Source organism: Hyperoodon ampullatus (genome assembly GCF_949752795.1).
Source record: "Hyperoodon ampullatus genome assembly, chromosome: 8".
In the NCBI taxonomy this organism is placed as follows: Eukaryota; Metazoa; Chordata; class Mammalia; order Artiodactyla; family Ziphiidae; genus Hyperoodon; species Hyperoodon ampullatus.
The window spans coordinates 55,603,616-55,631,099 of NC_136921.1; the positions used below are offsets into that span (position 1 = coordinate 55,603,616).

General features: G+C 37.7%; 1 protein-coding gene across 1 annotated transcript in view; it reads left to right on the forward strand.

The window, feature by feature from the left end:
• The window catches only part of THSD7B (thrombospondin type 1 domain containing 7B), a gene marked incomplete at both ends in the record, with an annotated part of 801,311 nt that overhangs the window by 734,908 nt on the left and 38,919 nt on the right, over positions 1-27,484 (forward strand). Inside the window, 3 exons of the mRNA XM_079709630.1 lie at positions 22,998-23,139; positions 24,542-24,657; positions 26,991-27,108. Coding sequence (XP_079565756.1) covers positions 22,998-23,139; positions 24,542-24,657; positions 26,991-27,108 — 376 coding nt within the window. The remainder of the gene's footprint in view (positions 1-22,997; positions 23,140-24,541; positions 24,658-26,990; positions 27,109-27,484) is intronic.

The following is a 27,484-nucleotide window of genomic DNA, read 5'->3' on the forward strand; positions in this document are numbered from 1 at the left end:
AGATCAATTTGGAGAGGATTAATATCTTAAAAATAGTCTTCCAATCCATGAACCTGGTATATCTCTCCATTTTAAGGTCTTCTTTAGTTCCTTTCAGCAATGTTTTATAGTTTTCAATATAGACGTCTTGCATATGTTAACTTATTGCTTCTGTTTTTGTATTTTTTTTGTTATTCAGTACTATAAATGAAATTGCTATTTTCACTTTCCCATTGTTGATTGCTGATTGATGTTCATTAATTTTCAAAAATTGACCTTATATGTCATTACTATGCTAGAATCACTAGTGCTAAAAGCACTGTTTTTTCTGTAGAAAACACAGTCTTACCAGTCTTCATGAGATGGACTCCTTTCCTTATATTTCATCACCATAGTATATATCATGGGTCTCCAAAACCTAAATCCTCCTCTTTGATGCATTTCCTATACTGCTTTATCTATTCCAAATGACAATATTTAATTAAAAGGAGATATGAAAAGATATGAAAATGTCACACCTGCTCCTTTTATTTGTCAGTCTGTTCATATCTTCTCATGGAAAGTAGTATGAGAAGATTGTTGTGGTGCATTTCATAAGTCTTGGCATGCTTTATATCATATATATAGCATATGGCCAACTAAGCAGCCCTAAAGGAGACACATCCTAAAAACCAAGAGACACACACATGCTCAAAAGGCTGAGAGTGATGTAATACATAAAAATGCTTTCTGATTCCTAACACTTTTGTTGTCTTGTTTGTATATTTCCAAATCAGTTTAGCTTAAAACTTTTTCAAATATTGATCCAGAACAATTTAAGTAAATATTTACTATATTGGCTTGGTTTCGGAGAACTCAACTTTCACTTTGATCAGAATGAACGATCTTTTATATATAAGCTAATATCCCTTTTTGCTGATTGTCCTTTATGAGGAATCTGATTCAAAAAATACACATACACACACACATTTACACATACGGTAATGAACATAGGTATAGATCCATCGTGAATGATGTATTAGTCACACAAAACTTCTTAAAATAATGTAATTTATTACAAACTCCTTTAGGGGAAGGTTATATTAGATGTCTATTTAATATTTAAATTCAAATTATTAAGTATTGAATAATGGTACAAGTGGCAAAAACAGAGAACAATACAAAATAGTCAAATATATTTCAGCCTTTAAATCTTATTGTGGGGTCATGAGATCATTGTAAACCCAAGAAGCTGAGAAAGATGATAAAGTCATCAAATACAGGCAAAAAGCAAGAATACATACTGTATGATATAGCATCCTCCATGGACAGGGCAGAATGTGTCTTACCTCAAGTACGGTGTAGCTATTAACAAACTGCAGGGATTCATCTAAATGGGAACAGAGAACAAAGGTTTTGCATGGCAAATTAAGGAATTATTTTTAAATTACCAGCATATAGAATTAGTATGTGTTTTGAAAACTGCACACTTCTTAAAGACTTCCATTAAAAATATTCCTTTAATGGCACTTCATTTAGCTGTGTTCCGACATCATTTTCTGATTGCTCAGATGAGCAGGTAATGCTCCTGAAACCAAAATCTTATCCTCATAGTTAAACAGACTCTGATCAGGCATCAAACAGTTCCTAGCTGTATCTCAACTTGTACTTATCTTACATTGAAATAAAATTAACTGACTTCAATCACATTAATCAAAGTGCATGCAAATTGAGTTAATGTTAGAATTGTGCTATGAGTTTCTAACATGTATAGTTTCTTTTATTTTTCTTCTTTTCTTCCTTCTCTCTTTGTTCTCTCTCCTTCCCTTCCCATCCCCCTTTTCCTCTTGTTCCTCCTCTTCTGACTTCTCCCCTCCCCCCTTCTTCTTTCCCCTTCTCTTCCTTCCTTTCCTTTTCCTCCTCATATTATTCTTCTTCCTCTTTCTTTTTTTCTTTTTAAATGTTATTGGAGTATAGTTGATTTCCAACGTTGTGTTAGTTTCAGGTGTACAGCAAAATGATTCAGTTATACATAAAGATACGTTCGTTTTTTTTCAGATTCTTTTCTCATATAGGTTATCACAGAATAATGAGTACAGTTCCCTGTGTTATATAGTAGGTCCTTGTTGGTTATCTATCTTGTATACAATGTTGTGTGTGTGTTAATCCAAAGCTCCTGATTCATCCCTCCCCACCCATGTTTCACCTTTGGTAACCATAAGTTTGTTTTCAATATCTGTAAGTCTGTTTCTGTTCTGTAAATAAGTTTATTTGTATCTTTTTTTAAATTAGATTTCACATATGAGTGATATCCTATGATATATGTCTTTCTCTGCCTGACTCACTTCTCTTACTTAGTATGATAATCTCTAGGTCCATCCATGTTGCTGCAAATGGCATTATTTCATCCTTTTTTATGGCTAAGTAATATTCCATTGTATATATGTACCACATCTTCTTTATCCATTCATCTGTCAGTGGAAAATTAGGGTGCTTCCATGTCTTGGCTATTGTGAATAATGCTGCTATGAACATAGGGGTGCATGTATCTTTTTGAACTATGGTTTTCTCTGGATATATGCCCAGGAGTGGGATTGCTGGATCATATGATACTTCTATTTTTAGTTTCTTAAAGAACCTTCTTCTTTATTTCTCTTCACAATTGGTAGCACTGTGTGGTATTTTCTATGGTCCAGTAACAGTGTTTTGATCAGTACATTTACTCCCCCATTACTATATATTTGACATTGTTTATAAAGATTTGAAGTGAGGTAATAATCATAAAAGCAAGATGAGCATGTATAAATTTCAGAGATGCTACAGAACGTGCATTGCCATAAAAACAATAGAATATAAGAATATAACATTTGTTTGTTGCTTTCATAAATATTTAAGCTGTTATATGGTATTTCGCACACAAAAAAAGTTAAAAAAACTTTGAAACTAGTATTTCTGGTAGTCCACGTTCCAAAATCATGAGTATGAGGTAATGTGTTGTGTGGTTTTGAAATTTGGTAGAATGGAGATTAGTATATTGGAAGTACCTAACGTTAGGAGTAGTTTAAGAGTAAATCTCAGCACAACTTTGAAAAAGTAAGATATATGGGAGCTATAAAAACAGGATAAATGTTATGACACAATAATATATATGTATTTTCCCTCTGATTATTCTACATGCGTACACACACACACACAGTCACCAAAGAAAAATATCAAGACAATAAAACTAGTTCTTCCGAATGTGTCGATGAGTGCTGAGGAAACCACAGTGATATATTTATTATAATTGCATACCTTTACTTATATGATCGTACTATGGGGAACTTAGGACAGATATGATCATGCCCATGTCGTATATGAGGACACAAGGCTAAGTAGTTATTGCCAGAGTACAACAGCTAATTATGGTCTAGTCAATTTTCAAAACTAACTTATTCTGATTCTTTCTTCTATTAAGAGGTTAGTGAAAGACTTTGAGGCAGATTTTTAATAAAATACAATATAGCACTTTCATTTTCATTAATAAATAAAGAAGTCTTAGCCCTTTTCTCTGCTCTTCCCTAACTCAGACTTTTACTTTTCCAGAGAGGTAGTAATGAGAATTACTTAGTTAATATATTTTCTTACACTTTATTCTCATTGTGAATGACCCCTGGTTTGAAAGAAATGGGCTGAAATTTTAGTTGGGCAACTTTTTGCAATAGAGCATTGTTGTAATTAACACAACAAATTACTGTTGCTGTAGACAGTTGAATGGTACAGGGAAATAGATTGTTGGATACAATCTTTGTCATAATGGCATTTAGAATACTGGAATTCTGCCTGTATTATCAAACACATATAAAATTGAGTTATAATTCTCTGATCTTAAAACAATCTTAGACCATGGAACTCTCAGATGTCCATCAGGCCTCAGGGCGTGGTCTTTTAGGGCTTGAACACAGGTGTCTTTGTATTTGAAAAGTATTAGCTGTATGAGCTATTCAAGTCATTTACTAATCCAAGAAAGTCCAGTGTGCAAAAGAAGGGGAAAACAGCTATTGTCTTATAAAAGATGGTGCTTGTTTGTGGGTATCTTATGGCTGCAATAAAATTTATCTGGGAATCTGGACTTCCCTGGTGGCACAGTGGTTAAGAATCCGCCTGCCAGTGCAGGGGACACGGGTTCTATCCCTGGTCTGGGAAGATCCCACATGCTGCAGAGCAACTAAGCCCGTGCACCACAGCTACTGAGCCTGAGCTCTAGAGCCTGCGAGCCACAATTACTGAGCCCTCGTGCCACAACTACTGAAGCCCATGCACCTAGAGCCTGTGCTCTGCAACAAGAGAAGCCACTGCAATGAGAAGCACACGCACCTCAACGAAGAGTAGCCCCCGCTCGCCGCAACTAGAGAAAGCTCACACGCAGCAACGAAGACCCAATGCAGCCAAAAATAAATAAGTAAATTTAAAAATAATAATAATAAAATAAAATTTATCTCAGACTCATAGGAAGAGTTGGCTTCTAGTTCACTTAATCGTTTGCATAGTTGACAAGGAATGACGTGACCAGTGGCCGAGAGACAGAAAATACATAGTTAAAGAAACTGCAAGCATCATCAAGACACAAAGTCAGTGAAATGTATTATGTTCCAAACACACAATATAATTCCATTTTGTAAAACTTAGCTGTCTAAATTTATAAAAGAGCAACATTCTTTTCATTGAGTATTTGCAGTTGAAACTTAAGAAGGGTACACAGTTTGGGCAGTTACAGGTTAATTACTTTAAATCAGGGCTATACTGTTTATTGGTGAGACACTGACTATTCAAATCGTAATTAAAGTATCTATAGCGATACAGTCCTCACTTTTTACATCTATAACATAGTTATTTAGGTAACTATACCTCGAGGCGTTCCTGAGAGAAAAAAATGATAGGACATATGAAAGTCCCTGGTGATTTAGCACGGGGCTTCCTTTTCCCAAGTCTCTCACTGCCTCACTCTGTCTCATCCCTGTCCCTGTCTCTTCTTCACCCACTCTTTCTTCTTTTCTCTCTTTCTTCTTCACCTAAGTCTCCAAGCTTTGTACATGTGGATAGTTTTTTATGAAGAACCCAGAAAAGCCTAATGCTTTTTTTTTTTTTTTTTTGCGTTACGCAGGCCTCTCACTGTTGTGGCCTCTCCCGTTGCGGAGCACAGGCTCCGGACGCACAGGCTCAGCAGCCATGGCTCACGGGCCCAGCTGCTCTGCGGCATGTGGGATCTTCCCGGACCGGGGCACAAACCCGTGTCCCCTGCATCGGCAGGCGGACTCTCAACTACTGCGCCACCAGGGAAGCCCCCTAATGCTTTTTTGTCTTGGTGCAGTAGAATGCAAATCAGTACAATGCCATAGTAGTCTGCCAGGTGGTACATTTTCAGACAGTTGCCAAATATGCTTAGAGATCTTCAGAATCTTGAAATATATCATTCTGCTACATCTGACAAATCTAGAATATAGGATCAGGAATAAAAGATGGTTTTCTTTTGCACACTTTAGCAAAATCTCAGCAGGGAAAGTAGGTTCTTTATCATTCAGTACTCAGAGAACTTCATCAGATTACAGATTCTGCCATGCGTCCCACAGCTGTTTGCTAATTCAGAGAATAAAGTGCTTACAGGATAGCTAGTGAACATTTACATTGGCTGTACAGTAAGTTAAGTTACAAGCATTTATTAGACAATTATAACTGTTCAAAACCCACTAGAGATGCATTCACCTTAGTTTAAGGGTTGCACATTTCCCTGTAAATGGCTTGTTGTGAATAATGTAAATGTGCCTCCCTGAGAACAAATTAAATATATTTCCTGCTATTGTTAATGTGTTAGAACAGTTGTGCCATAAATCACTTGCACAGCATTTATAGATTACTCTACTCTACCTAGGCCAAGCTTGTAAATATCTGTGTAACTCATAATTCAATGATTTGCAACCCTCCAAAGAAAACCTTAGAGACTTTTCTCTTGTTTTTTATATTCTCCCTTCTCATATGATATCGACAAACATCTAGCTCAAAGAAATTCATTTTGAATGCTTTTATAAAGCTTTACTTTTTAATAGAAGCTAGAGGGTTTAATATATAACAGGAAAGAATCCCCCAGAAGCATATGGAGTGACTCACTGTTCACAACTGGGTCAATCACTCAGGTGTCCTTTTGCCCTTTCCCTACGAAGCCATCCTTCTTGGAAGACTCGGGAATTCCCTGCAGGCTTGTAGTCACAGGGGGTAACCATTTTCCGATGCCTTTAAGCTTCCTTTATGCTCTCTCTTCTCCCCTTTCTTCTCCTCCCTCCTCCTCCTTTTTCCCCCTCCCTCCCCCTCCACACACATTATCCTATAGGAACCAATGCAGACACATTTTGTCTCCTCTGAACACCATCAATTTTGTTAGAATTTAGGACACATCAGAAGTAAAATGGGCATTCAGCTTTGGAAACAATATAGACCACTGATTTCAGTTATATCCTTGGAATCACTCTTGTAAATAAGGGCGAATAAAAAGTGTTTCATGTGCTAGGCATTTGGTATGCATTATATCATTTAATACTCATAATATAGCCTCCTTTTATTAGGGAGGAAAGTGAAAGATACAGAAGTAGAATAACTAATTGTACTCATAATACCTGAGGTTGCAGAGTCTGAATTTGAAATTGAGCCTAATTCAAAAGCCAGCATCTGTGTTCTTTCAACTTGACCTATTTGTTCATAACTATGGCAAGCTCTTCTACTCTTATGAAAATTCATAATGTCTATTCAGTAGAATGCTCTGAAACTGTGCCTCTGTTAACGTGCTTGGGTTTCCAAACTTGCAGTGATCCGCTCCCTCCCATGTTTACCTCTGTTGCTTTCCTTTGCCTCTTTCTGGTTGCATTGGGCCTCCCGGCTAAGAGACACACCAGGCTTCTTGACAGAATACACTGCAAATTATCCTTTAAAAGTATTGCTTATTTCTTTCTGTTTTTATTTCTATTTCTCTAGGAGGTGGGTCTGTTTTTGTGTATGGTGTTAGGGAGTGTTCTAATTTCATACTTTTACATGTAGCTGTCCAGTTTTCCCAGCACCACTTATTGAAGAGGCTGTCTTTTCTCCACTGTATATTCTTGCCTCCTTTATCAAAGATAAGGTGACCATATGTGCATGGGTTTATCTCTGGGCTTTCTATCCTGTTTTACTGATCTGTATTTCTGTTTTTGTGCCAGTACCATACTGTCTTGATTACTGTAGCTTTGTAGTATAGTCTGAAGTCAGGGAGCCTGATTCCTCCAGCTCCATTTTCCGTTCTCAAGATTGCTTTGGCTATTCGGGGTCATTTGTGTTTCCATACAAATTGTGAAATTTTTTGTTCTAGTTCTGTGAAAAATGCCAGTGGTAGTTTGATAGGGATTGCATTGAATCTGTAAATTGCTTTGGGTAGTAGAGTCATTTTCACAATGTTGATTCTTCCAATCCAAGAACATGGTATATCTCTCCATCTATTTGTATCATCTTTAATTTCTTTCATCAGTGTCTTATAATTTTCTGCATACAGGTCTTTTGTCTCAGGTAGGTTTATTCCTAGATATTTTGTTCTTTTTGTTGCAGTGGTAAATGGGAGTGTTTTCTTAATTTCACTTTCAGATTTTTCATCACTAGTGTATAAGGATGCCAGAGATTTCTGTGCATTAATTCTGTATCCTGCTACTTTACCAAATTCATTGATTAGCTCTAGTAGTTTTCTGGTAGCATCTTTAGGATTTACTATATATAGTATCATGTCATCTGCAAACAGTGACAGCTTTACTTCTTTTCCGATTTGGATTCCTTTTATTTCTTTTTCTTCTCTGATTGCTGTGGCTCAAACTTCCAAAACTATGTTGAATAATAGTGGTGAGAGTGGGCAACCTTGTCTTGTTCCTGATCTTAGTGGAAATGGTTTCAGTTACCATATGCTAACACATATATATGGAATCTAAGAAAAAAAAAAAAAGGTCATGAAGAACCTAGGGGTAAGACAGGAATAAAGACACAGACCTACTAGAGCGTGGACTTGAGGATATGGGGAGGGGGAAGGGTAAGCTGGGACAAAGTGAGAGAGTGGCATGGACATATATACACTACCAAAAGTAAAATAGATAGCTAGTGAGAAGCAGCTCCATAGCACAGGGAGATCAGCTAGGTGGTTTGTGACCACCTAGAGGGGTGGGATAGGGAGGTTGGGAGGGAGGGAGACGCAAGAGGGAAGAGATATGGGAACATATGTATATGTATAACTGATTCACTTTGTTATAAAGCAGAAACTAACACACCATTGTAAAGCAATTATACTCCAATAAAGATGTGAAAAAAATATTGCTTATTTCTGAGTCTTTGGCAATAGGGAGTAGAGAGATTCCTTGCAATGGGTCTGTTAGTGCCACACCACACGTGTGCGTCTACCCTCCCCAAAGACACTGCTTCAGTGGACATCAGCCCTTCTCATGCTCACTAACTCACATTCCAGGGTCTGTCTGACTGTCATCTGTTTTGTGCTCCACCAATTTTCAATTTGTTTCTGTTGGCACTTGATTGAGTGGCTCCAACCTTCAGGTAATTGGTGATGAGTTGGAACTTGCTAGCTCTTGGTTTTCATTTAGATGATGCTTTGCTGAACTGCTCTCTCTCTGCACAACCCAGAATGAGCTCCCCCCTCGAGTGCCCCCCAGTTGCAGTGCAGACAGCACTACTTTGTATTTGTAGAATGCTTTTTGTTCTTCAAAGTGCTCTCAATCTTATCTCATTTCACTGTCTTGACTTCATTGTGAATTACACATAGGGTAAATCAATGAGTGAAGAAACAAAGACACAGGAAAATGACATTTATTTATTTATGGAGGCAATGACTTCAGGTTTTTAAGGAAATTGACTTCTTCCAGTGCCTGCTTCATAATCACCATGTGCTAACATAGGTTCTGAAAAATCTCTTTCTTTATAGGATAGTTTTGATATAGGAGCATCCAGATAATTGAAGTATACTTGGAGGATTTTAGTCACCCATATAATTTAAAATGGGGAAATGAAGACTAATTAGCCACTGTTAGAATAAGAATATTAGTCTTCTTGGTATTGAATGAATATTGGTAAAACATTGTTCATAAAGCAGGCATATAAAGATAGTACTTGATGAAAATAATTTGTGTAATAAATGAATATGTTGGTGTTAGCAAATTAAAAAAAAACGTACTTGATGCAGTTCTTGACATTCAGGAAGATAGCAAAGAGGGGATATTGAGATTATGATTTCTGTTCTGCTTTTACTGTTGTGTCACTTTGACAGGCTGCTGACACTCTTTGAAGCTCTGTTTACTAGTCTGTAAAAGTGTGTATAATAACTGCTTTCTGGAGTATCAAATATGATTTTATTGGCATTACAAGTACACCAAAAATTAGTAATATTTAAAAGCATTAGTAATGTTTAAAAACATCAGAGGCAGAGCCCAAATTCACTTATAATAAATATTTGTAATTGCTCATAGCTTTCTGAAAGTAGGTACAAAGTTTTCTTCAAAAAGTATGAAAAGAGCAACTATTTCAACTTTTTAAAGTAGTGAAATATAAAATTTAATTTTCTGAAATGACTCAATTCCTCTTTGATCTATGTGACATCTGTCTTCACTGTCAATGATATTTCATTATTATGATGGCTTATTAACTTTCCTATGAAACTACTATGTATTAATGGTTTTGAACTCAGGTTGGTGATCTGTATTCCATTTTACTTGTGATTTCTATTCCATCCCAAATGTATGTTTCATGTCCAAGAAGAAAAGGCCAGGTTTTCACTTTGAATTTTAAACATGTGTTTATAGAACCAGAGGGTTATCCTACAAGTCCTCCTTTGCATCGTTTCAATCCCCCAGGTTGGTTACATGGGGAAAAAAATGTGAAAAAATAATGTCTCCTATGGTGCACTACAGCATTGATTGCCAGGGAACCTCTCCGTAAAATGGTATGTCTGATGGATCTTAATGGACAGAGAGGTCTCTTGCTGATTTTTGTACACACTTCAGCTTTTTAAAATTTATGTGTTCCTCTCCAAGTCTTTCTTAACTTCCTTTCCATTTTGGTTACAATATACATATTACCTTGAAAAATCCCTATGAATAATTTCAAGTGAACTATGGTTCCTTAAAGAAGGATGTAATGTGTTTGACTATATTAGATTCATCATATCCTATTAGTATTCCTTAGGTTTTCATATTTGCAGGGTTTTTTTTAAGTTTTAAAATACTATATTCACTACATGGTAGTAATAGAGAAAAATAATAGTACTTGCAGGTAGAAATACTATGTGTGTTTTTAACCTGAAAATTAGTTTATAATTACAGATTTTATGGAGACCATAGTCTCCTCCCACAGATTTTTCCCCCATTCCAGGAGGTGCCCAGATAAAATGCAATTTGGTTGCATGTCTTATTTTTGAGATCCTCATTTCCATGTTGAAAGGCAAGCATTAGGTACATAGCAATGCTGAATAACAATTGTGGGAAATAAGTCTGAGATTTAGAAACATCCCCAATGCACTGTGTTTTCTTTCCTCCTTGTTTCCCTTCTTAGTACTGGCACTTCAGGCAAGTTATTTAACCTCAGGAAGTTAAATAGTTGGAAAGTAGTGCATGCACATCTCAGAAGTTAGAGTGGTGACTGCTATGTGTAACTCATTTAGCACAGTGTCTAGCATATAAGTACAAAAATAAATTGTAAGTATTATGTGAATACCAATATTAAGTGCCTCCTCTGTGATAAATGCTATGTTAAGCATTGGGGCTGTGGCAGTGAAGATTCCTTGTCCTCAGGGAGCCTCCAGTCTAATGAGGAATGCAGAAAATTCCTAATTCATTTCAACAGAGTAGAAGCTGTTAATAGGGAAAAAGCAAAGGGTCTAATGAGAGCATATGTTGGCACATTTTCTAACCTCTGGGAGGATCAGGGAAGTTTTCCAGGGAGAGAACATTCTTAGGAAACCTCAGAGATGGGTAAGGTTTAGTTAGGCAAAGGAGAAGAGAGGAGTGATGGGGAAGGAGGGGAAAAAAGCAAGAAAAGATTCAGTGTGTGTGAGAGCCTAGAGCAATGGTATGACTAGAAAGAATGAACCCAGATCAGAGTGCCGTGCGGGCGCCCTCTATGTTGTCAGCCCCATGTACAGAACTTAATAACACTTCTTCCTCTAGCAGATCAAATGACTTTGGCTACCAGAGGATAAGATTCGTCTGAAAGGAAAGGGGCCCAGTACTCTTCTGTGGGAGAGGAAAGGCAAAAGTGGAGAATGAGATCCCTGACACGTTCTATTGATGCAGTGATGGACCCCTTTTCTTTGGTTTATGGTGGGGACTGGAAATGGAATGGGGCACAAAAATATCACAGAATTGACTTTCATTCAGTCTTTCTGGGGTCGAAAGAGGGGTCTGGCACTCCTACACTGGTGACAGAGACCAAAACTTTTATCTTGGGATTCTCATTCCAGATGGCATCCTGGGGCCCATTATAGGCCAGGAGCCCCAGTGCAGTTTATTGCTTAGTCTGGCTTGTCTTTTTATTTGGTCCTTGAATGGTTGGGGTTTAGAGTAAAGAAAGAGGTAAGCATCACATGGAAAATTTTTTAAAAAGGAAGAAGGAGAAGGAGATAAGGAAAGCAAGGAGAGGGAGAGTGATTGAGATTGAGATTAGGAGTTTATCTGCCCTCAATTCAAATAGGAGTTGCCACCTAGGATCCTCTGGGTGCCATAGAGATGGCTATGAATTGAGCTTCATTTATGACATTCATTAGTGTCTCCTGAACATTGGTGTGCCAGTGCCATTTATAGTTCTCTCTTACTGAACAAAAATTATTTAGAAATATTTCAAATTTACAAAAAATTCATAACCTCAATCTTTAAGTTAGCCACCTAAGCTTTATTAACTCTCTCTGCTCCCCAAACACACACACATGAAAACATAATGGTATATGTGTACATACATAACCAACCTATTATTATTTCTGAACCATTTAAGCATTTGAGGAAGGCATCATGCCCCTTTACCCCATAATATTGTTAATTCAGTATGCATTTCCTAAGTACAAGGATATTTTCTAACATAATCACAGAATAGTCAAGGAATTCAGGAAATAGAACATTGACACAATACTTACAGCTAATCTGTAGGCCATATTCCCATGTTCTCAATGGTCAAAATAATGCTCTCTATAGTATTTACATTCCTTTCATTACAGGCTCCAAACCATACTGCATTCACTAAGCATATCTCTTTAAGTTTCTTCCATCTTTCTTTCTCTTTCATGACTTTGAAAGTATTTTGGCTTGTGTTTAGGCCATTCTCTTTTCTTCATTCCCAAGCCCCAACAATAATATAAATAGGTGACAGTAGGATTCTCTGATTGGATATGCCATACATCACTCATCTGTTCCAAGGCCTCTGATTGGATTATAAATATGTACCTTCACAACTCCTTGGTGTCATAAAATACCAGCCGAAAGAACTATGTGGGGTTGTCCCTGACCATTATAAAATTTTTACCCAAACATCTTAGCTAAGCAAAGATCTCCTGATATTTATGTGTCATCCTAACTTCCTCTTTGCAATTGTCCGGCAAAGCCTTACCAGGAACATTATATCATCTTGATGATATCGTAGCTCCTGCCCCTGCTCTTGTCAGTCCCATTATACTAAGACACGTGTCTGGCACTCCTTCCAATTAACTCCCTAAATCTGACAAGCCAGCCTCTAGACTGGGAACATCTTTCATGAACCAGAGGCTCCTCAAAGGCAGGCAGGAAGACTTATTTATTGTCCTAACCTTAGCTTGACTCTCCCATTCTTTAGTCTGTGATTTGCCTGGCTTTTTGGTTGGTTTATAAGCCATAGTTCCTTGTGTCTGTTCTCTCTCTCCTTTCCATCTCTCATTACCATTGTCCATACTAAATGTTTTCCAGGTTAAAATAAATAGAAGTCACAACAACCACATATCGTATAACCACAGTAATCACAGTGAAACTGTGATGCATTGTTTTACCCACTGTCCCCACCTCAACATGGTCCACAAATACTGCTACTTCTCAAGCAGAACAGTTGAAGATACTGAGGGGCAAAGGGCCCTGCCAGATGTAAATCCTGATTTGAGCACCTACTATAAAGTTGTTTTATTCTTTGACCTTCAATGTTATCATCTGTAAAAACAAGGATATTCAAAATACACCTAGATCATTGGGAGGTTGAAGGGCTTTAAGGAGATAATCTCACGGAATGTTCACCACAATGCTAGGTGTGTCTTCATACTATAAGTGTTGCCTTTTGCTATTATTTGGGGGATAGGGCCACATCCAGAATATAGTCTCAGTCTCTATTGTTACTATCCATTTAATCTCTCGAAAGACAAGCAGAAGCTATAAGAGGCTATTCTGCTATACATAGGTTTGCATATCTCTTTGGACACCTCAAATCTAGGGTAAAGTATCAGAAGAAACAGAGCCAATCATTGTAGGACCCAGGAATTCAACCTGTGGCCCTTCTGATTGACCGGTAATTTTAGTTTACAGTATTTTAATTTCTGATCATGTTTGCTATGATGTCATAGTAAATATTCCTTTGTTGTATGCTTTTGACCTGTGCAAAATACAGTAATAATAAGAGTACGCTGCACTTGCAAAATCCAAAATTTCCAGAACTCAGAATGCTTACATTCATTAATTTCATTTGACTCATTAAATATCCCAAAGTCCTGGAGAGACTAAGTGGTCAATGTTTTTTTCTGTTTGAGACAATGAGAAGGCCACAGTGCCCTTGCAAGGTGTGGGTTGTCACTCACTCATACACTGTTTGTGGAAATCTTTTTATTGAGTATTTTTTATGGGCTTGGGCATATTCCAGGTACTGGAAATATCAGTAATCAGTGAGAATATCTTGTGGTTTTGATTTGCATTTCCATGATGATTAGTGATGTTGAGCATCTTTTCATAGGCCTGTTGGCCATCTGCATTTCCTCTGTGGCAAAATGTCTATTCAGTTCTTCTGCCCATTTTTTAATTGGGTTTTTTTTTGTTTTTTTGATGTTAAATTGTATGAGCTGTTTACATATGTTGAATATTAATGCCTTATTAGTCATATCATTTGCAAATATTTTCTCCCATTCAGTAGGTTGTCTTTTCATTTTGTCAATAGTTTCCTCTGCTGTGCAAAAGCTTTTAAGTTTCATCAGGTCCCATTTGTTTATTTTCATTTTTATTTCCTTTATTTAAGGATATGGATCCAAAAAATATTACTGCAATTTATGTCAAAGAGTGTTCTGCCTATGTTTTCCTCTAGGAGTTCCAGGCCTCACAGAGCTTACGTTCTAATACAGGGGAGAGAGATAATTAAAAACAAACAAAACACATCAAAAAACACCAAGTTAGTATATAGCATATCAGGTAGTGGTAAGTGATATGGAGAAGAAAAAATCTATAGGGAAACAAAGAGTGATATGGAAGAGTTGCTGATGTTTTTATATAGCCTGGTCAAAGAAAGCCTCTCAAGTAGCGGAGCATTTGTGCAGGGGCCTGAAGGAAGTAAGGGGGCAAATCATGCAGGTGTGGGAGGAAGAGCATTGCAGGCAGAGGGAACAGCAAGAACAAAAGCCCTGAGACAAAGAGTGCTTGGAGCTGTCCAGGAACAACTAGGAAGTGGTTTATGAAGCCATGTACAAGGAGCATAGAAGGCCATGAGCATTCACACGCAGTGCTGCACCAGACTGGGCAGGACTTTGTAGGCCCGAGAAAAGGACTTGGTTTTCAGGCTAAGTTGGGAAATCACTGAAGAGTGTGGCACAGAGGAGTTACATGATCTAACTTGCATTATTTTAAAAGGATCATTCTGGTGCCGTAGTTCAACATAGTCATCGAATGGGAAGGGCAGAATCAGATAGGAGCTTATTGTTATAATCGAAGTAAAAGGTGATGGTGACTTTGACCAGGGTAGGATTGGTGCAGAGGATGAGAAGCAGCTGGATCATGGATTTTACTTTGAAGTTAGAGCTGAAAGGATCTACTCAGGCTATAGTTATAAGGTGTAAGGTAAATAAGAATCAAAGCTGACTCCAGAGTTTTTGACCTGAGCCTCTGGATGGCTGGAGTTGCCATTGAGAAAGATAGGAAAGACTAGAGGAAGATGCTGGGGTATGGAAAATTAGGAGTTTGTTATACATAGGAAGTTCAAACAGTGGTTCAAAGACAGTGGCTTTCAAACTACAGAGTATATCAGAATCACCTGGAGGGCTTCTTAAAACACACGTTGCTGAACCCCACCCCTGGTGTTGCTGGGGGTTCCCCCACCCAGAGTTTTTGATTCATTGAGTCTGGGATGGGATCCATAATTTGTCTTTATAACAAGTGCCCAGGTGATGTTGATGCAGCTGGTACAGTACTGGGACTACATTTGGAGAACCACTACTCTAGTACTGGGTGTATCTGCAGAAGAGGTTGGCTAAGGTTAAGAGAATGCCCAGATCGTTAGATGAGAGGAGTGAAATCTCAGGTGCTGGAATGTTCTTTGTGCCTTACTGTGGGAGAACACCCTTAGGGCTAAGATCACTGTGTATTAGCCCATGCCTAAATGGGGAACAGTGGTTTCTGAGTTTTGTTTGTTTGATTTTTGTTTTTTTCTGAGTTTTGACTCCACTTTTTATTCTGTCACAATCCTGTGAAAGGGAATAAATCTGAATGGAAGTGCTCTTCTAATACATGAAGAGTTGGCTCAGGCATCCCCTTTGCTCTCCCTCTGGTTAGGTCCAATTTATCTAGATGGAGCACAGGCATCAACCTACCCCCATACCCATTTTCTATGGGAAAGGATATGTTTAATAAATTCATTTTTCTTACAGGTTTACATTTAAGAATCACATTTGTGCTTTTGATCCCATGTAATTGAAAATAAATGTGGGTTTTATGGATACAAACTTAATAATTGTTCTATCCTGAAATTAATCCTGGTATTTAAAGAATAAAAGAGGTTTTTTTGATAGAAATACTGTAGAATGAAAAATAGGATGAACATCCACCTCTTAAAAAGAGTAATAGTTTATACTTGCAAAATAAAAACCACATACCTACATAATGGAAAAAGCAGTTTTGCAATAATGATCATGACAGTCTATTTAATTGAAAAGTTCTTTTAATAAGCATTTTTTATTAGATTGGTGGCTTTTAAACATTTTCGACCATGACACACTGTAAGAAATACATTTTATATCACAAATGATCACATACATCATCACTTACTTCTGGATATATATATATATATATATGTATGTGTGTGTGTGTATACATATACATATATATATATACACATGTATATATATATATATATATATATATATATATATATATATCTCAGAAATAACAGTTTCATGAAATAATTCTCACCCTGAGTATATGACAGACATATTCCATGCTATGCTCTATCGGTTTTAAAAGTGCTGATTTTTACCCACTAAACTGAGAACATAGTCCACATGGACTGTAGTATTGGACTGATGGGGTTGAAATCTTGGCTTTTCCCTTTTCTAGCTGTGTGATATTGATGAAATTACTAAACTATTCTGTGCTATCAGTAAAATGGGGAAAATAATATATCTACCTTACAAGGCTGTTATGAGGATGAAATGAGTTAGAGAACTTAGAACAGTGACCGGCACATAGTAAGCACTATAAAATTATTAGTTATTAATAGTGTGTTCACAACCCACTAATATGTCATAACTTGAAGTTTGCAAAACCACCTCTTCAGATGACCTAGATCGGTCTCACCTGCTACCTTACCTTACAACAGACACAAATTAGTAAATTAAACTTAACTTCCTCAGAGGCAAATTTAGTAAACACCTTTGTTTTATATTTCCTTCTAAAACCTTAAAATGTTCTTTTAAAATGTAAATCTATGGGGGAGACAAGGCATGATCTCTTGGAAATCCAAAGCATAAAAGAAAAATCCTCCCTGAGATGATGTTTTATTCATTGGTACAGTGCCTTGCATTTAATGTTTTCTCAAAAACTATTTGTTTAAAGTAAATGGAGGGAATTCCCTGGCAGTCCAGTGGTTAGGACTCTGCACTTTCACTGCCGAGGGCCCGGCTTCTATCCTGGTCAGGGAACTAAGATCCCACAGCTGCATGGCATGGCCAAAAAAAAAAATAGTGAAAGGAAACCTTACTAGAAGAGTTCTTAAGGAGAGCAATTGATTCATATAGATAATAAATTAATAAATTTGTAATTTATGAAGAATTTCCTGTTCATTTATATCTTCAAATCTGCAAGTCCATGCTTCCCAAAATGTGTTATGTGGAATGCTAAATGGATACATAAAAGTTTGAGACTCTGAGAGAATCACAATGTATAGTATAATAATAGATTATTTGCAAAAACAACCCCAAATTCTAACTGTTGAAATGGAATAAAATTTTATTTATCTCCCAGCAAACAGTCCTAAGTGAGATTTCCTGGTAGGGATAGGACACTCTGCCCCACACAGTCATCCTGGGATCCAGGCTAATGGAGTGTCTGCCATCTTCAAGCTTGGCTTTCAAAGCCATTCCAGTTATCACTGTTCCAGATCCCTGGAGAGGGTGAAGAGCATGGAGGAAAGCATGTGGGAGGTTTTAGGGTGAGAGGTGGAGTGTCACACATAGCCTCCTACTTATCTTTCATTTGTCAGAACTCAGTTACCTGGTCACACCCACCTGCAAGGAAGGCTGGGATATATGGTCTACTCCTGTGCCCTGGAAGAAAGGAGAGAATAGATTTTGATGCCTTAATAGAAGACTCTGTAAAAGCATAGTAAAGATCTATTACAAAGATCCTTGTTTAGCACTATTTAGCTCAATATTTCCTAAATGCATTTGACTATGAAACTCTTCTCTCTCGGCGCCTATTAACAACACACTGTAGAAAATGACATACTTCGGGAAAGACTGCTATCAGGAGACTATCAAATCCCATAATGAAAAGAAACCTAAATTTTCCAAGGATGATAGGATAGATAACTTTTTAAAATGTTTTAAAATACTAATTTTAACACAAATACAGAAAAGCATGTAAAACAAATTGTACAGTTTAACGATCAGGTAAACACTCTTGAAGTAGCCACCCAGGTTAGGAGATAGAAACTTGCCAGTGACATACAAAAAGCTTCACAGGTTATAACCTCCTCACTTCCCTCAAAAGGCAACTCTGCACAGACTTCTATGATAATCTTTTTTCTTACTTTTTCTTTAGATCTGTAATCTGTGTGGGCTAGCCATTAAGTTCAAGCTTGTTTTTATGTATGTCTTTAAATCTCTTTTAATCTAGCTTCTTCCATTGCTTTCTTTTTTTTCTTCCAGCAATTTATTGGTAAGGAAACAGGTCACCTTTCCTATTGAATTTCCCAGTCTGTCTCTTATATTGCATCCCCGTGGTGAAGTTTAATATGTTCCTCTGTCCTGGAATTTCCCGTAAATTGGAAGTTGGATGCAGAGAGTTAATCAGATTCGGGTCTTTGGCAAGACTCCTTCATAGAAGATGTGCTCTTTTTCAGGAGGCGTGCAGGGTGTGGTTATCCCTTTTTATGTGCTGGGCTATCATTGATGGTCAAAGCCTAAACTCTTTATCATTTAGGAAATGCTAAATGGCAACCTTCCAATTCTTTCATCCTTTCTCATTTACTTGTGGAAGTACTACTGTAAGGAGAAACTGCCCAAACTGATAATCACCTACTGATCTCTCCACGGATTCCTTATATTCACCTGCTTTTGGAGAATGTAAAAATCTCCTACTCCCAGGTTTAGTCTTCCAGTTTGGTATTCTTGGGTATGTCAGATGTCCCATTTTTACCTTCTTCTTTCTCCTGCTGGATGCTGATATCACACAGATTCCATAACTTCGGTCATTGGTCCCCACCTGTTCATAGTTTGAGGTTTGTGGAGACAACTTGTCACTTAATTTTACTGAGCATATAGTCTGTATGGTTTTGACTTTGCTCCTTTGTTGCGTTATGATATACAAAGAACGTTTATTTTTTATGCCTGTAATGAGTTTCTCAGAATCTCTGAGAAATATTTTAAACAAGAGAGGCATGAGTAACATTCTTCAGGCAATTTTTCTATCCTAGAGGTTTTCTCTTATCAACCTTTGAGAATCAGGGTTTAGTTTCATTCAAAAATTTCCTTACAAAGCATTGCAATGGTTTTTTTTGTTGTTGTTTTGTTTTTTTTGCCTCATGAAAGAGAGAAAGCAGAACTACTGACTGACAATGGGGCTAATTGGCTAAATGAGGGAGAGACACTCTCAGAATTATCATAGATACCCTGTAACAGAGTAAAGGCCTTGGGTTTCAATATCTGATGGGTGCTGACAAGGCCAGGCCTTGGGGAGTCATGCTTATCTCAAGACAAGAAATTTACAGAGTGACTTCAATTCACAGGTACCTGGATTTATGCCAAGTTTTATTAAACTGTCATTGTTAATAGTTCAGTGTTGTGAGAAAAATATCAAATTATACATTCTTAGCTGGATTTATTGAAGATAAATCATCTAAATTGTCTGTTATTTTATATGGGTAAATTAAAAACTCATTTGCTGGTATAATTTATTAATTTAATGATAGACTATTATTCTGGGAAATACCATTTGGATTTTATAGAAAAAGTATGGGAAGGAGAGAAAATATTATATTCTCATTTTATCAGAGATACAGACCTATGGGGAACCCTTACATTTAGACAGTGTGATCATAGTCGAGGGTTGACCTGTTTTTTTTTTTTTTTTTTTTTTTTGCGGTACGCGGGCCTCTCACTGCTGCGGCCTCTCCCGCTGCAGAGCACAGGCTCCGGACGCGCAGGCCCAGCGGCCATGGCCCACGGGCCCAGCCGCCTCGCGGCATGTGGGATCCTCCCGGACCGGGGCACGAACCCGCGTCCCCTGCCTCGGCAGGCGGACTCCCAACCACTGCGCCACCAGGGAAGCCCGAGGGTTGACCTTTTGTCTGCTAATGGCAGCTTACAAAAATCCAATCTTATTGCCCAGAAAGAACCAAATTATCCTACACCACCAAATATTTTTTATTTACATACTGTATGTCGGACACAGAACAAGGCTCTCAATGTCCAAGAAAATTAAGACACATGCTCTCCAAATAGCCCATTGGAAGGAATACACACATATCAATACTAGTGCAGTGGACATGTTTACTACACGTGGTGATTCCATTTATAAGAGTACAAGGAAGTCAGTGGAGGCTCTCAGAGGGAATATCTGATTTAATTTTGACAGATGAATACAAATATTTAGGTCAGGCCCAGGGGTAAAGGCCTTGTTGCTAGAGAGAACAAAAGGTGTGAAGGCACAGTGTCGTAATGAAGGATTGAACTTTAAGGTAAGTGCTGGTTTTCTGAGTTCAAAAATCTAGTCTCATAAAGGGGCTTATGTACCAGATTCTACTGGTTCTTATTGGTCATCTCCTTCCCTAGCAAATAAACTTTAGCTATATAACTTTGTCCTTTATAATGAGACTGGTCCAAAGTTGACTTTCGGTTAGTTATCAGCACATTAGTTTCTCACTTCTCTATTCAGGAAGTTGACAGTATGTCTTTGTATAAATACTCTAGGGGAGAAAAGATCCCAGTTTATATTTGAAGAGTCTTGATCCAATAAAGAAATCATCTGGGTGTAAGCCTCCTCTGTCATTCTTTTTTTCTTAGCCCACCCTCATCTCCCTAGTGACCTATTCATTATCTTATGAACTTCCAATAAATAGCTAATGAAGAGAAAGGAGTGAGGAGACACAATAAGTCAATCTATGACTTGTTAGCAGCACTAGGGCAATTTTAAAAAGTGGAATGTACAAATATCACCTGAGATTAGGTTGGATTGTGTTTGTGGATTTCAGTCATCTGCGCCTCTTCTTTGCCTGTTTCTATGGATAGCATTAGTAAGACAGCTGCAGTGTTGGTATTCAGTATATTAATTTCTAGAAAGTGATAATTAAAGTCTACATGGCTATGAATGACAGGCAGAGAGAGGGTATCATCTTAAAAACATATTCAGCAGACTTAGAGACTGAAAAGCTATGAGGTCTGAGGGAAGGTGTTCTTCAAGACTATCAAATTATGCCTCTGTCTTCTTCAAACTCCTTTCTCACCCAGGTCTAGATGAAGAACTAAGACACAGAATATATAAGCGAATTGTTCAAGGTTACATAGTAATCTCAATTGTGTGTTCATGTTTGTGTGTGTGTATGTTCTTTTCTCTTTTGCTTTATTTGATCATTTAGACTAAGCAGGTTCATAATCATTACACGTGCTCCTTTGGTTCAAACATTAATTGACTTTTATAAGGTAGAAAAGTAGTAGAACACTAATCAGGAGTATCTTTTAAGATACTTTCATTTTCTTTCATTGGTAAATCATTTAAATTATTATTCCTTCCCATGAGAACAAGCAAATTGGTGAACTAATAAGAAATTATTTGTAAGCATTTAGCATGGGATTCCTTTTCAGATAATTCAGAATAATTACCTGATTTCAATGGCTCTTCTTGATCATCTAGAGACAATTTGATACAATTAAAACATAAAATGACTTTAAAAGTATTGACAGATGATTCAACTATAAAGCCACATGGATAGTAAATGTGTTTCAATGGCTCTAAACATTTAAAATTAGAAGAGACTTTCGTGGCATTTTTCTGCATATTTCAGTGCCATCCAACATTATCATTTTGATTAACAGCCAAGATTAAGTTTACAGGTTGTTCTTGCTGCAATATCTGAAAAGGTAAAGGAATAAAAAAATAAACAAAGCATCCCAAATATGGAAATGATTTGATGACATCACTTCAGAGACCTTTCTTTTTCCTGTGGCTTAAACATCTATGTGCCCAAGGTTTCTGGGTCTGGAATTATGTTGTGACCATATTTAATGGTGTTTATTGAACAACCACTGTGGGTAAAATGTATACCAAGATTTTCAGGGAGTGATATGGGAAGTAGAAATCATGATCCATCATGCCTTCAAAGAGTTTATAAAGAAAAGGAGATGGAGTAATAAAGAAACAAAGAATGATCATATAAGGGCAGGTGGAACATATATGTATATGTTTAGAATCAAAGCCTGTGCTCTTCAGCATGGGTTGCTTAGGAAGGAAGAGAAGGATCTGTCATTCTTAAGAGAAAGACTGTCAACGATGAAGCCTTGGTTAGTGTTCTAAAGAAGAAATAGTATAGGATTTAGGACACCTGAAAGGAGATTATTCCAGTAGGGGGGAACTTCTGAAGGCCCTCTGTAAGTAGAGCAGATGGATGACAGGTAGAAGGTAGCTTTACCTGGCTCGAGAATGTCATATAAGTTGAGGCTATAAGAGGACATGTGAGACCCCTGGGTAGATTTTGATTTTTGCAGATCATCTTTGAAGTTCATATTTGTACATTTATTTTGCTGAAAGGGCAACAGCATGCAGTGGCTCATCTTCTGTGGATCAGAGGGCCTCCCAAATAAGAGGAAAGTTTTGGTATATCGGCAATATTGATTTCATAATTCCCTCTCTCTGTTTTTTTTAAATGATTTTCTCATTAAAATGTTCTGTGTGATTATTTCTATTGGGCTAGACTATCTGAGGGCACAAGGGACATTACCTTCCTTTTTTTCATTCATTGAAACATCAAAATGCATTCATCTCTTGCTACATGGCAGACGAATTTTAGAATAGAGAGTGTTTAATGGATGAAAATAGTCTCATGTGCCTAACTATACATGGGAGATAGAAATGTAGGCTTCATCGTAATGTAGAACAAGAAAGAGCTGTCAAGTGAAAACCCCAAAAACTATTTACATTGAATCCCATAACGGTTTTATTTTCTAAATATTCTGTTTCATACTCTCAACAGTCTCTACCCTGTGGCTGTTTGTATGTGTGTCTCCGTGTATACAGATACGCACATAGAATTTATCAACAAACACGGGGTCCTTTCTAACTCTGCCTGCTCTTTGATTTTCATAGTCGTGTGATCCACACACAATGCAGAGAAGAACCCGCCATCTGCTGAGGCCCTCGCTGAGCTCAAGGACGTGCGCTGAAGACTCACAGGTGCGGCCCTGCCTCCTCAATGAAAATTGCTTCCAGTTCCAGTACAATCTAACAGGTACGGTTGAAAACCACAAAGCAAGGAACCAAGCTGTCATAGAATGGAGCTGGTCCGTGGGTTTTGTTATTTCAAGAAATTCAAGCTTGTGATGTACTTGCTCTATGGGGCTCACGAAGGATGAATGTGGGGGTGACTGGATAGGGATGTTTTAGAGGCACTGAAAATCACCACAGCCTCCTCATTCAGACACAGCTCAGGTTTCTCCTGGGCACCACCAGGCTCGGTGTGATACCAAAGGACTGTGTAGTCACATTGATCTGCTCCCTGCCATTCCCTGCAGCGGCAGACACACAGAATGCCATGAAATGTGGAACCGGTTGTCTCAGCATCGAGTTCAGTACTGATGACCAAATGGCCACATGCCTGCAGAGGCAAAACAATAGCCTTTTCCTGAAACTAACTCCCCACTGAGGACACAGCGACACTACCAAGATTTCTCGTGTAGAGAACCTCCTAGGGAATTCTGTGGGGCTGTCTGATTGTCTTTATAGGTGAACATTGACCTGGTGTATTTTCCCTTTTTCTTTAGTTAAAGGTCCTTCAGATCATTAGTTTTCATAATAATTTTTTAAGAAATACAGTAAAATTTCCTTTACTGGAAGAGCATGTCTTTAAAATGCTGATTTTACTATACATGGCTCTGCTCTTCCTATTAAGCTCTTAGATCATCTACCAAATATGAAAAATCTCCTTAGATAGGTTCTTACTGTATATGATCTAGGATCTTTTTTTTTCTACCCACAACAACAAAATAAGATTTTTTAAAAAGAATTAGTTATGGGATGGTTTATTCTAACTCCTGGTATCCAGTTTGTAATACAATTAGCCAAATTGACAAAAACTTCTCTCATGAGAGAATAATTTTCTTAAAATGGAGTTCCTGAAATAGTCCATATATCTTGCCCTCTTTCCCTTCTGGGGTACCTCTCTTGGCTCCACTGTACCAAATATACCAAATGATTTAGAAAATTATATTTATTCCTTGAAAACATCTTCAAGTTTACATCAAAGACTAGCATCATTTCTGGTTGTTGTTGGGTTTTTTTCCTCTCTCAATTATCCCCAGCAAGTAGATGATTCCGAACTGGTTTTCCTTTGCTCTTGTGCTTAGTGTTTCTCTTTTCCTACCTCAGCCAACTATGAGATGGTTTCTAAAAATTATTTGGCTTTTGACCTCAAGAAACCAAACTTGGGAAGGTAGCTCACTTTGTTATTTGGTGATCTGATTGATTGTTTTTCAATAAAAGAATCGCAGGATGCTTTTAGAAGCCACTTGAAAGTGGTTTTAGGATTCTGTGCACACTCTCCTTCTCCACCAATGCAGAGAATCAAAGGTGTGTTGTACTTTGCTCACATGGTCATAACTTTGAAACTCAGTGTGGTGACCCTGTGCCTGTAGAGTGGAGCACGTGCCAGCTGAGTGAAAATGCAACCTGTGGGCAAGGCATCAGGACCCGCCTTCTGAGCTGTGTGCGCAGTGATGGCAAGCCTGTTAGTGTGGACCAATGCGAGCAGGTGAGTTGTGTATATTTGTATCCCACAACCATGGCTTTGTTTGTTGTTGTTTTTTTTTTAATATTGGTCTGCAACCTCCACAATGCTTGATATAAATGACAGTCTGATTTCTTCTCATCACAGCTTAGGTTCAGTTAGAGTAGAGGTACTAGTATCATACAGTTATGTCTCACTAGTTTGAACTTAGTTAAAATGACCAGGAAAGGCCATTTTGCATTGGGGAAATGGATTCGTTAAAAATATAGTTTTTTCCATTATTTTAAAGAACTTATTTGCCAACAAACTATTGACATCAGGTGACTCTAATATTTAAATATGACTCTTTGTATCAGGCATGTGATTCATTTGCCTAAATAGGAAACACTGTCCCTTGCATATAAGATGAATACTAACACTTGCTATTAGAATACTTTGCTAATTTGCTTAGCAAATGTTTGCTAGGTAATTCGCACAGTTGCATTTTTCTTCTCAAGGTAAGTCAAAATGCCTGCCTACCAAGTTTCAAATTAGTGGCTTTTGAATTTTTGTAATTTTATTGCTCCCTTTTTTTCCCTATGACAAAATCTGTGGAGTTTGGACAAAAACTGTAATCAAACCTGTTCCAAAAAGTTGGCGTTTCCTTCCCAACGTATAAGTGAAATGCACGATGGGGGCAGTTTAATAGAAATAAAGATGACCATATGCTGTCCCATTATAAGAATCACTAAAACAGGGCTTCCCTGGTGGTGCAGTGGTTGAGAGTCCGCCTGCCGATGCAGGGGACGCGGGTTCCTGCCCCGGTCCGGGGGGATCCCACATGCCGCGGAGGCCCGTGAGCCTTGGCCGCTGAGCCTGCGCGTCCGGAGCCTGTGCTCCGCAACGGGAGAGGCCACAACAGTGAGAGGCCCGCGTACTGCAAAAAAAAAAAAAAAAAAAAAAAAAAATCACTAAAACAATCTTTGGAATAATTGTAAATAGGTGGGGCCAGTTAGCTCAGGTTTCCACGGAAACTGGCAAAATAAAAGTTGTCCCATTTCTCCTTAAGTAAGAAGAGTCCACAAGTGGAAATTAAAATCAGAACAAAACCCTCCTCACCGATCCTGATTTAACTTTGTTAAGTATTGCCATAACATCTCTTTAAACCAACAGTATCACCATGGACCAACACCACCCCTGAGACTAGACCATCTGAAATTGAACATCCCATTTAATGAAATGCTGAGACTGGCTAACACAGGGCAGAGTTCTGTCTACCAAGTGTCAGTGATTTATTTTAACATTTTGTTTAATTTCATCTCCCTCTCAAGATGTTGTCTGCTTCAAGACAAATAAATCACCAATCTACAACAACTCCAAATAAGTGAAAATCTTACATTTAGTGTACATAATAAATCTTTCCCTTTGATACAAAGAGCAATATAAACTATTCATTAATAGAAAAATCAGTTTCTCTGCTTTCTAAATTCCCGTATATCCAGCAAATATTTAAAGAATGTTAAAGTCCCAAATTAACCTACCTAGAATACCTATATATCTCAAATGGATCATAGATCCCATGTGGTCATTTCTATTTTGCCCACTTAGCAAGTAATCATTCTATAATCATTAATTTTACCTCATTGTGGACATTGCTAATATTTAACTTGTATTGAGTGTTAGCATTTTCCCCAATCACACAATGTGTGATTCCTAAAACAGAATTTTTTGTTATTCTTTCTGTGTTTCTTGGATGATTTATTCTTTCACTAAGACCTCTTCTACCTTGGCCATTAGAAAATCTGTAATTTTGCCTCGATGTGTATTTCAGAGAGGATAAGAGGAAAAGAAACAGTATCATCAACTTTTCCCTTGATTAAGACCATAATTGTTTTTAGTCTAATTGGTCTTTTTTACAAACTTTAGATGGTTTGTAGATTTGAGTTTTATTCTTTTTCTGTTTATTTTTTTAGCCTAGGTAGCTATTAGTTTGAGCTATGTCCTATTGGCCCATCCAGAGGACAGGGAGCCTAAATTTAACAGTGAGGCATCCTCCTTGTTCCTTGCTGGCTCAGTGACAGGACAGATCTCTGTGTCATATAACTGCCTGCTTTCCTGGTACCTTAACTTCCAATCTACTTCTAAAGTTGAGGATTTTATCAAAAAAAATTTGGGCTGACAAGTTTCTATTTCATGAATTAAGGGCCATCATTTTCTAGGCTTGCCATCAGTTTCTACAAGCCAGGATATTTTTCCCCACAAAAATGTAGAAAGATTATTCTCATAGAATCAAGATTATTACCCCATAAAAGGATAGTGATTTGATTTGATGTTGCTGTGAATTCTCCGGTACAATCATATTTCCTTCCCATCTGCAGCGTAACTTGGAGAAGCCCCAGAGGATGAGCCTTCACTGCCTGGTGGAATGCGTGGTCAACTGTCAGCTCTCGGGGTGGACGGCTTGGACAGAGTGCTCACAGACTTGTGGCCATGGAGGTATGTGGCTTCCCTGTGTTGGTTCCCACAAGACAATTTAGTTTTTAAGTATCTCTCCATATGCCATAGCTTGACACATGGGATAAGGCATGTTGGCCAGCTGGACATCACATGAGGCTGACCCAGGGGAGCAGAGGGAACGAGCCTGGTCTCCTATCAGTCCTTTTTTATTTTTTAATGTTTCTTTTTTGTTGTTGAAGTACAGTAGACTTATAATACCGTGCCAATCTCTGCTGTTAGCAAAGTGACTCAGTTATACACATATGAGGCGTTCTTTTTTTTTAATATTCTTTTCCATTATGGTTTATCACAGGATATTGACTGTAGTTCCCCATGCTACACAGTAGGACCTTGTTGTTTATCCATCCTATATATT